Below are 12,150 nucleotides of genomic sequence, written 5' to 3' on the forward strand. Positions count from 1 at the left end.
GTCTTTCATACTAGCCTAGATTTAGATTTTTGCTATTTTGCAGAGATGGGATGGGATAAACAAGACCAGCAGCAGAATCCATGTTTCGTGGGAGGACAAATCTGGTGGGTCTAGTCATTCTAGAATTTTCCAGTAGAATCCATATGACCCATATCTTTCATAGCAAGATGGGTGGCAGCAGCCATATCTGTAGCCTCCATACCCATGGTAGCCACAGTCATAGGCATAGCTGTAGCCACGGCCAAGCCCACCATAGCCTTAGCCCCCATAGCAGTTGCTGTACTAAGTTGTGGTGTCAGGAAGGATGGTGCAGAAGAGGAAGATACTTACCTGAGTTTCGAATATCACTATCTTCATAAGGTCTTTTATATAGCCTTAGTAGTAGGTGTGGGAAGTCATGGGCAATGTTGCCCCTTATTATAAATTATTTTGCATTACCTATGAACAACACCAACAGCAAAACTCTCATAGATCTCTCATTTCATTAAGGATAGAGAGGGCTTAATAGCCACAACTACTCTGCTGTTGTGTCAAGATTTTCATGGTCATATCATGTGCATTGAATGACAGAGCTCTGATTTGGTTTTCTCACTGGGGGCTCAAATTTAAAGTTTGTAATGAAATTCTATGAAATCACAGAAATTGATTCCAATTGTTTTGGGCGTATTAGTAATGTCAAATTCATCTGCCCATTGAAGTTGAAAAAGTTACTCTTGTTTAGCTTTGAAAGATAGAAGTGCTAAGAGGTAAGTTTTATTTAAATTATGAGATATACAATATTGTCCAATATTTCTTTTAAAGATAAAACAATTTTATTTTAAATACATAATTCAGGTAACATTTTGTTTTATTTTATTTTATTTGAGAAAGAGAGAACAGAGAGAGAGAGAAAGAGCACGAGTGGGGGGAGGGGCAAAAAGGAGAGAGAAAGAGACTCTCAGCTCAGCTGGGAGCCCAATGCAGGGCTCCATCCCAGGATCCCAAGATCATGATCTGAGCTGAAGGCAGATGCTTAACCAACTGAGCCACCTAGGCACCCTTCAGGTAACACTTTTTCAGGAAAAAACTTTACAAGTGTACAAATATGCTTTCTCTTCATATTTTACCAAATTCTATCTTGAGTCACCATTTCCACTAGATGGGAAAACATTTATTCTTGTCCCTTCCAGGTAAATAACAAAGTTCAATGACATACTAGTCTTCAGAATGAAAGCTCAATTGACTTAAAGAATTCACCACTCCTCCTTCTCCTGAGGTGGACTCCAATGTGTAGGCGGATGCTATTGATTGGAAAGGAGTACTTTCATCTCTCCTGCCAGATATGTGTGGCTGCCATTCCCATTGCCATTAGCCAAAAAACTCCTCTGGTCAATGTATTCCCCATCATTCAGTGCATGGCTCTACAGCCATCAAGGTTTTTCCTTGTGCTTGGGAAAATAAGGAGTCTGAGCCAAAGCCATCTGGGCAGGCACCAATTGTTATATTCTCTACCCACATGTGTTATGTTGTTGGGTCACTCATGGGGCTTGTTCCTTCTCAGGAAAATTAGAGTCTCATGTTCTCTACTTTCAAATGCCTAGCCATAAACTAGGGTTTCTTTTTCCTTCAGCTGCAGTGACCCAGGACCCCTAAATGAGGACTTAACCGTGTCTGAGTTCTCCTGTTCAACACATCCACTCTCCACTAAAGCTTATATCCAGGGAAACAGGGGATGAAATAAGTAATAATAATAGCGAAGATTATTCTACTACCTACTACGTGCCAGACACTGTTGTGACACGCAAGCTAATTTGACCTTTGAAATTGTCTTGTGGGATAGGTGTTATTATTACTATCTCATTTGCAGACAGAGCAACTGAGGCACACTGTTACAGTGGTTAGTAAGCTACAAGTGATGGAAGGAATATTTGAACTTGGAGAGCTGATTTTAGAAGTTCTATTCATATCTATTGTGCTCTACTGACTCCTATCAAGTCATCTCATTAAGAACATAAGTTTAGAGGACTATTTTGTTTAATTATTGAGTTAAGCTCTGAGCTGTATTGCATTAAAAAAAAGAAAAACCAACAACCGGCCATTAGTATGTTTCTCATAGTCCAAGATATTTTTACCAAGACTTCATTGTTAGTTGGTGAAAATCTATTAGTGTCATGAAAGACAACTTCGCTGGTATTGTTATTTTAAATGGAGAAATGCCTACATTCACCTATGAGTCAAAACACAAACATTACAAATATGTTGAATTTTAAAGAAAACTCTTTCATGAAAACACAGTTGTATAAAGGAAATAAAAGCTCATGTCTATTTTCAGGCTATATATTCAGGATATAAATTTAAAACCATAGAAAAAAAACCAATGGTTAAAAATAGAGTCATAAAAGGAAATGTTAATGTAAATGAAAAAGAAAAGCCCAGTTTTCTCAGGCTTGGTGTTCCAGAATTTCAAACTACTGGTTTTTTGTCAACAGTCTCATGAAGTTGAGTGATACCTTTTGGCTTTTCCTAGTTAGCCACTAAATCTCTGAAGGAAAAAAATGAGTTTGGAACAGAAAAGAAGAAATGGAGAATCTCAAGTTAAGGCTGATTATTATGACCTATTGAATGCTGGCCAAAAGAAGGCTGCTTGTTTGGTTGTTTGGAGGTCAGAATGTCTAGCACAAATGCTATTTCTTGTCCTGAAGACTCGTTACAAATTGCCAACTTGAAGATCTTACATAAACAGAGTTTTGAAGCTGGGACAACTGATTCTTATTAATGACTCACAAATGATTCAATGTAGTTAAACAATAGCAAACGTCATTGCCCCCAAAGCCATACCCTAAAACCAGGAGTCAACAAGTTATTCACAGAGGTCTTGCAACCAATGGAATGACTTTTGTGGTGGATCCCACCCACATCGAGGGTATATAAAAGGTCTCTGCAGGGGAATTGTCCACACTGAAGTGACACTTCTTCTCTCCTCCTCTACCCAAGGACAACCTCAACAACCAACACCATGTGTGGCAGCTACTACGGAGGCTGTGGCTACGGACGCTGTGGCTATGGGGGCTGTGGCTACGGAGGCTGTGGCTATGGAGGCTGTGGCTACGGAGGCTGTGGCTACGGAGGCTGTGGCTATGGAGGCTGTGGCTATGGAGGCTGTGGCTACGGAGGATGTGGCTACGGAGGCCTGGGCTGTGGCTATGGCTCCAGTTATGGCTGTGGCTTCCGCACCCTGGGCTGTGGCTCTGGCTGTGGTTCTGGCTGTGGCTACGGATATCGCTCCAACTCTCTCTGTGGCTATGGATGTGGCTCTGGCTACAGCTCCGGCTTTGGCTGCTACTAATTGAGGTCACCATGGGAGACTCTCACCCTCCACACCTGGACATGGGATTCACCAGTTCTGAGCCCCACAGGCTTCTGAGCCTTTTCCCTTGGGTGATGATATCCTGCATGATGAAAGTCTATCATGGTCTGTTGTTGCCTACAACCCAACCTACAGATACCCTGACTTTATGCAGGAAGTAGGAGATGGTGAAATTCACCTGTGACCCCCACAGTTCTGCTTTCGTCAGGATGATGGTGTCAGAGCAACTACCTTGATGATATTCATGCTGGAGCCTGTTTCTGTGTTGACCCAATAAACTTGTTCAATCCAAACAGCAACCCTGGTTTTATATCAGTCATTTGATGCCTAGGATTAACATTTTTTTGTTTGTTTCTGTTTTCAAGAAAGCTAATGATTGCTACATTTGGGAGATATTTTTCTCTCATTATTTTTAGGTCAGTTGTCTTGGAAAAGTACTTTTTTTCTTATAAACTTCAGTTTCCTCCTCCTCTGATACTGAGGGAATAATGTCTTATGCTAGATGACTATTAACACTAAATCAAGAATTACTTATATGTTAGGTTAAGCATTGCCTGACATTTAATACATAATAAAGACAAAAATTAATATCCCTAAACTTCCTTATTTATGTTCCTTAAAATAAATGAACATTGATGCTATATACTTCTCTTCTCTTGTTTTTCCTTTTTTTTTTTTTTAAAGATTTTATTTATTTATTTATTTGATAGAGAGCAGGAGAGAGAGAGAAAGAGAGCATGAGCAGGGGGCAGGGCTGGATGGAGAAGCAGGCTCCCACTGAGGAGGAAACCCGATAAGGGACTTGATCCTAGGACCCTGGGATCATGACCTGAGCTGAAGGCAGATGCTTAACTGAACAACCACCCAGACATCCTATCCTTCTCTTCTTTTAATCTTCAATTTTAAAGGTATCATTTGAAAATAGACATGCGGGGTGCCTGGATGGCTCAGTGGTTTAAGCCTCTGCCTTTGGCTCAGGTCATGATTTCTGGGTCCTGGGATCGAGTCCCACATCGGGCTTTCTGCTCAGCAGGGAGCCTGCTTCCCTCCTTTCTGCCTGCCTCCTCTCTGCCTACTTGTGATTTCTCTCTCTGTCAAATAAATAAATAAAATCTTTAAAAAAAAATAGACATGCACTTTAAAGGTATGAAAGACATAACCTAAGGAACAGTTCAATAATCTTTTACATCCCAAGCTGGTGATAAATTATAAAACTGTTTGGCATGCATGGTGGGCCATAATATTTAGATAACTGTATTTCAGATATAGTCTGAGAAGTTTCAGGGTCTCATGAGATTTCAGTTCAAGATATTGGATGGGGCTATGATCACTTCTCGGCCTTTTGGCTAAGATCAAGTGTGGATGGAGCTGTGGTCACGCCTGAGGCTTACGGGGAAGGATTCACTTTCAGACTCAAGTTGTTGTTGGCAGATCTCAGTTCATTGCATTTGAGGGAATGTAAGGCCCATTTTCTTTCTGATTTCTGGCAAGAGGCCCTTGCAGGCTCTCTGCCGAAGTGACCCTTAGCTGCAAAATCTCGCCCACAGTTCTTGGCTAAGTAAAATCCCAACATGGTTGCTTGTTTTCTCAGAGCCAGTAAGGAAGAAGAAAGACTCCAGTAAGATGAATGCTATGATCTTATGTGACATAATCGCACACAACCATTTCCATTTGCCATATTTTATTGGTTATAAAGCAAATCACAGATTTCCTTCACACTCACAAGAGCATTTGCATCAGGAGGTAGGAATCAAGGGGGCATGTGGAGAGTTTGCCTACCACAGACTCAATGTTATTCATCCATCATAGGAATCAGCAAATTGTCTTTCATTTTCACAGCTCTTCAACAGCTTAGGTAATATTAGCACCATCTCATCCTCTAATTTGGTAGCATTCTGACAGATGACGTGGATCTTGGTTTTTAGGTGAATTCTTTTGCTAATGATTTTATTACTTCCAAGGAAATAGAACTGTTTTTGATTTCTGAATCTAACGGTATTCATTTTAGTAATACATATTTTCCAAGGAAATTATCTATTTCTTATGGGTTTTCAAATTTATATGCATAGAGATCTGAAAAGTTGTCTCATATGATAGTTTAAAATTTCTTCTATCTTGATGTTCCCTCTTGTTTATTTTTTATATGGTTTCTGTCTCTATTTTTTTCTCATCAGTTAGCAAGTTCTGTTAATTATTTCATTTGGTTCATTATTTAAATCATCTCTTTTTTTCTGATTATCTGCTGCATTAACTTCTGCTTTACTATTTATTATTTCTCTCTTTGTGTTTTCTTTATTTTTTCTCAAAGTTTGTGTGATAAAATATAATATTATGAAATATTAATTTATTCCCTTTCATTTTTACTAATTAAACTGTTTGTGCTATGAATTTTTCTCTAAAAACTGCTTTAAATATTTCTCATAGATGCTATTACGGCCCATTTTTATTATTATTAATTATTTAAAAAATTGCAAATTTATTTGTCTGACCTCTCTCACACAAGAACTTCTTAGTGGAATGTTTTTTATTTTCCAAGTTTTTAAAAATTTTTTTTCCAAGTTAAAGGGTGTTTTTGTTTTTGTTTTTTATCACCGTTTAATTTTATTTTTAAAGGGCTTTTTGCTTTTTGTTTTTGTTATCAGTTATTAGTTTTGAAGTCTGACATCAGAGAGTATTTTTTTACTAGTATTTCTACTTTACAAAACTTACACTTTCTGTGTGACAAAATATATGGTCAGTTTTTGTGGATGTTCTGTGGGAGCTGAGAAGAAGGTTCATTTTCTATTATTAGAGAAAAAGTTAACATATAACCATAAAAGCTACCTTATTCATAATATTGTTATATTGATAATATTGAAAATATTTTACTTTTTCCACTTCATTTGTCTTGTTCTGAAAGTGTTATTTTAAAGTCCCCCATTATTAGTGTGTTTCTATGTATGTTTTGGCCTCATATAACTGTGTCTTCACAAAGGAGGTGTGCATGCTATTTGGTGTATACATGTTGGTAAGTATATATATATATATTTTTAATTTTAATTAATTAATTTTTTTCAGCATAACAGTATTCGTTGTTTTTGCACCACACCCAGTGCTCCATGCAATCTGTACCCTCTCTAAAACCCACCACCTGGTTCCCCCAACCTCCCACCCCCCGCCCCTTCAAAACCCTCAGATTGTTTTTCAGAGTCCATAGTCTCTCATGGTTCACCTCCCCTTCCAATTTCCCTCAACTCCCTTCTCCTCTCCATCTCCCCTTGTTCTCCATGCTATTTGCTATGCTCCACAAATAAGTGAAACCATATGATAATTGACTCTCTCTGCTTGACTTACTTCATTCAGCATAATCTCTTCCAGTCCCGTCCATGTTGCTACAAAAGTTGGGTATTCATCCTTTCTGATGGAGGCATAATATTCCAAAGTGTATATGTACCACATCTTCTTTATCCATTCGTCCGTTGAAGGGCATCTTGGTTCTTTCCACAGTTTGGCGACTGTGGCCATTGCTGCTATAAACATTGGGGTACAGATGGCTTTTCTTTTCACGACATCTATATCTTTGGGGTAAATACCCAGTAGTGCAATTGCAGGGTCATAGGGAAGCTCTATTTTTAATTTCTTGAGGAATCTCCACACTGTTCTCCAAAGTGGCTGCACCAACTTGCATTCCCACCAACAGTGTAGGAGGGTTCCCCTTTCTCCACATCCCCTCCAACACATGTTGTTTCCTGTCATGTTAATTTTGGCCATTCTAACTGGTTTAAGGTGGTATCTCAATGTGGTTTTAATTTGAATCTCCCTGATGGCTAGTGATGATGAACATTTTTTCATGTGTCTGATAGCCATTTGTATGTCTTCATTGGAGAAGTGTCTGTTCATATCTTCTGCCCATTTTTTTGATATGATTGTCTGTTTTGTGTGTGTATATTTTTTTCCAATTTTTTTTTCAAAATTTTATTTAAATTCCAGTTAGTTCAGATTCAGTGTAGTATTAGTTTCAGGTATAGAATTTAGTGATTTCTCACTTACATATAAGACTGAGTGCTCATCACAACAAAGTGCCCTCCTTAATCCCCCACCACCTATTTAACCCAACCCTCCATCCACCTCTCCTCCAGGAATCCTGTTTTTTTCTCTCTAGTTTAGAGACTGTTTTATGGTTTGCCTCTCTTTTTTTCCACCCCTCATTCATCTGTTTTATTTCTTAAATTGCACATATGAGTGAAATAATATGATATTTGTGTTTCTATGACTGACTTAATTTGGTTAACATTGTACTATAACTCCATCCACGTCATTGCAAATAACAAGATTTCATTCTTTTTGATGGCTGAGTAATATGGAACAGAATAGAAAACTATAAGCTCATATAATCTTTGACAAAGCAAGAAAGAATATCCAATGGGAGAAAGTCTCTTCAACAAATGGTGGTGGGAAAACTGGACAGCAACATGCAGAAGAATGAAACTGGACCCCTATCTTATTATACCATACACAAAAATAAATTCAAAATGGATAAAACACCTTCATGTGGACTGAAAACCATCAAAATCCTGGAGGCGAACACAGGTAGTAACCTCTTAAACATGTTGCCAGAGGCAAAGAAAACAAAACTGTTGGGAATTCATCAAAACGAAAAGCTTCTGCACAGTGAAGAACAACCAACAAAACTAAAAGACAACCTACAGAGTGGGAGAAGATATTTGCAAATGACGTCTTTGATAAAGGGTTAGTATCCAAAATGTATAAAGAACTTAAGAAACTTGATAACCCAAACACAAATAATCCAGTTAAAAAATGGATAGAAGACATCCGTGGACATTTTCCAAAGAAGGCATACAGATGGCCAACAGACACATGAAAAGATGCTCGACATCACTCATCAGGGAAATGCAAATCAAAACCACAATGAGATATCACTGCACACCCATCAGGATAACTAAAATTAACAACAGAAAACAACAGGTGTTTGCAAGGATGTAGAGAAAAGGGAACCCTCTTACGCAGCTGGTGGGAATGAAGACTGGTGCAGCCCCTGTGCAGAGAACTATGGAGCTTCCTCAAAAAGTTAAAAATAGACCCACCCTAAATCCAGCTCTTGCACTACTCGGCATTTGCTCAAAGGATACAAAAATACTGATTTGAAGGGATACATGCACTCTAATATTTATAGCAGCACTATCAACAATAGCCAAATTATTGAAAAAGCCCAAATATCCATCAACTAATGAATGGATAAAGTAGATGTGGTTATATATGAGTAAGATATTTCTTGTGTAATGTTTGGAATTTTCATGAGAAATCTCTTTTCTTTGTCATAGCTAAAGGTTTTTGGCCTGAATTCTATTTGGTTGATGTCAGGTTTATATGTTTTCTTATGACATTTTGCACAGATACCTTTGTATATGCCTTTATTTTATTTTATTTATTTTTTTGTTATTCTGAATCAATTTTGTTTAGGTATATATACAGCATATAGTGATGTTTTCCTTCAGGAGTCAAATTCAGAATGTTTTATTTAATAGATAAAGGAAGTCAATTTATATGTATTGATGAGACTGATATGTTTCAAAACTCAATACTCTTAAATAAATTTAAAAAATGGCATTGGAGGGCACCTGGGTGGCTCATTGGGTTAAGCCTCTGCCTTCGGCTCAGGTCATGATCTCAGGGTCCTTGGATTGAGCTTCACATTGGGCTCTCTGTTCAGCGGGAAGCCTGCTTCCCCCTCTCTCTCTGCCTGCCTCTCTGCCTACTTGTGACCTCTCTCTCTCTGTCAAATAAATAAATAAAAATCTTTTAAAAAATGGTATTGTAATGGTTTGTAGTTTTCCTAGTGGTTACTTGGGTATCTATAACAAATTTAATGTGCTAAGTTTTCTCTTTTCTTATTCAACATTTTATTATGTGATATACTAGTTATTTCATATTCTTAACTTCCACTGTTGTCTATGGAACAGCAGCTTAAGTTATTTTTATCTCTCCATCTCCTCCTACTCCCTTGTCTTTTACCTTGTTTATTACTACTTTGCCATCACAACATATTTATATATTATTAATCCTCAAATAAAATCCCTGTGTTTGATTTGGTTATATATTACACTAAATATGTATCACACACACACACACACACATAGTCACCTATATGTATATAGACACACATATCTCTAAATCTATATGTTATATATTACACTGAATATGTATCTCACACACACACACACACACACACACACAGTCACCTATATGTATATAGACACACATATCTCTAAATCTATATGTCTCCAACATTTTGCTGCTCAGTATAGCCTTTTGGGTGCAGAATTTCCTAATTTATTCTATGCTGAAAACTGTTGTTCCAATACATTGTTATATGAAAGACAGCTTCATTAGATATAAAGTCTTTACTTAATACTAGCTTTTATTAGTTAGTCTTTAAATGTTCTCTCTTTCACCCGTCTTTCAATGTAGTTTTTGAAAAGTCTGATTAATAGCTTAATACTTTATCCTTTGTAAATTATTTGATTGCTGAAAAGCCTTGAATAAGCCTTCTTTATCATTGAAATATAATATTTTAATAACATATATCTTATAATTAATAATTTTAAATTCATATTTTGTTATCATTAGGACCTGTCAATGAGTATTTTTTGATCAAATAAAATAAACACTAGAATATATCACAATTAAATATTTGAAAAGCAAAGGCAAAGAAAAAATTCTTGAAAGTAGCCAGAGAGACACAACAGATTATCTACAGAATAACAGCAATTTGAATGACAGTTGCTTTGTCATCTGAATGGAGTAATAAAATATGACATAGCAGTTTTCAAATGGTGAAAGAGAAGAACTGTCATCCATGTATTTTACATCTTGCAAAGCTATCTTTCAAGAATGAAGGGGAAATAAAAACATCCTCAGAAGGAAAAAAATAATTTACCATTAGCAAATCTACATTTAAAGATTGACTTGAAAAAGTTCTCTGAACAGAAAAGAAATGCTAAAGTAAGAGATCTTGAAACATCACAAAGGCACAATAAAAAAAAAAAACAGGAATATGAATACCTACAATACACTAACTTCCTCCTCATGAGTTTTAGAAATCATATTTAGTGTTTGAAATAAATATTATAACACTATAATCAGGGCAATAATAGTAAAAACAGACATGATAAGGGGATCTAAATCAAAGTAAATGCCCAAGACTTCACTTGTGGCCATAAATATTGATACCAGTACACTGTTATAAGTTGCATATGCATATTATAATACCCAGAGGAAACATTATAAAAGCTATGCAAATATATGCACTCAAAAATACCATAAATAAATTAAGAAGTAATGCTATATAAAATGTTCAAAAAACATAGAAAGGCAAGAAAAATAAGCAGAGTAACAGGAACTAGAAGAAACAAATAGAAAACAAATAATAAAATGACAGACTTAAATGCTAGCATATCAGTAATTACATTGAATGTGCATGGTCTAAATACATCAGTCAAAGACAGAGATTGGAAAAGTGGATTGCAAAATCCAACATAACCTACCTATTTTGTTTACAAGAAACTCACTTCAAATTCATTGACATAAATAGGCTGCAGGTAAACGGATGGAAAAAGTTATGTCATGTAATCATTAATAAACTAAAGCAGGAGGTGGCCATATTAACACCAGATAAAATAGACCTGGGACCAAAGAAAATTACTAGAGACAAAGAGACATATTACATATGGTATAAGGATTAATCCACCAGGAAGAAATAACAATTCTAAGTGAGTACCAAACAATAGAGTTTCAAAATATATGAATTAAAAGAAATAGAATTGAAAATAGAAATAGAGAAATTTACAATTATACTTGGGTATTTTCAACTTACCTTCTGAGAAACTAATAGATCTAGTATGCAGAAAACAACTTGGAGACAGATGATCTGAGCAACACAATCAGCCAAAAGAGTTTTTCATATTACAGAATTCTTTACCCAGCAATGAGAATATATATATTTTTAATGAAAGTATGTATATACTTTGTGGCCAGTCTTTAAGGTTTTCCCTACACCTAGGAGGGCTCCTCTTACCTGTCTTTCCCCTGGTTCTCTGAGAAAACCAGCTGGCTTATGGTTTAGCTTATTGCTATCACAGAGCAACAAAGTTCCTCTTAATTACTTATCCTCAAAATCTCTGCTGTTTTCAAGCATATGCTTAAGTTTGAATTTCCTACACACTATTCTAAACAAACTAGTTCATTTGAGAAAAGGTTCAGAACTCTCTGTTTTTATGGCTTGCCTCTTGCTTTGTGCAAAATATCTGAGCAACAACTCCAGAACTGGGGATAGGAACAGTTGCTTGCTTACTATCTTATAAAGACACATCTGCATTACTAGCAATCACTGGGCTTGGGCAGTAGCCTCTTGTTTTTTAGGCTTGATGCCCTTTTGATGAAATCTCCTTCTTATGAGTGACACGGGGTGATGGAAAGTCAGATAGGGCCTCAAGATTATTAGCCTGTTGGGTGATGGGTAGAGTTTGGCACTACAATTGGGATCTGGATAGACGAAGGGAAACACATAACTCTTGGCCATTTTCACTTGGAATTTAGCCACTGCAACATACAACAAGAGAGCATGAGATATTCTAATGGCCTGCCCAGATAGGAGAGATAATGTAGCCTTTGACAAAGGGAGGAGGTACTGTTTTTGTGGCTTCCTCTGTCCAGAGTTGAGCTTCTGCCACATTAACTCAGAGGAAAGAAGATAGAAGAAGCAGATTGTGGCTTAAGTAGGTCAAGACTCTAACTAAACCTTGATT

General features: G+C 36.7%; 1 protein-coding gene across 1 annotated transcript; it reads left to right on the forward strand.

Moving 5' to 3' along the window:
- Positions 1–204: 204 nt before the first annotated feature.
- LOC122909997 (keratin-associated protein 6-3-like) lies at positions 205–3,325 on the forward strand. Its single transcript, XM_044254773.1, has 2 exons — positions 205–401; positions 2,974–3,325. Exons 1-2 carry the CDS (start codon positions 205–207, stop codon positions 3,323–3,325), a joined length of 549 nt encoding a protein of 182 aa, XP_044110708.1.
- The last annotated feature ends 8,825 nt before the right edge of the window (positions 3,326–12,150 follow it).

Source organism: Neovison vison, chromosome 6, assembly GCF_020171115.1.
Source record: "Neovison vison isolate M4711 chromosome 6, ASM_NN_V1, whole genome shotgun sequence".
In the NCBI taxonomy this organism is placed as follows: Eukaryota; Metazoa; Chordata; class Mammalia; order Carnivora; family Mustelidae; genus Neogale; species Neogale vison.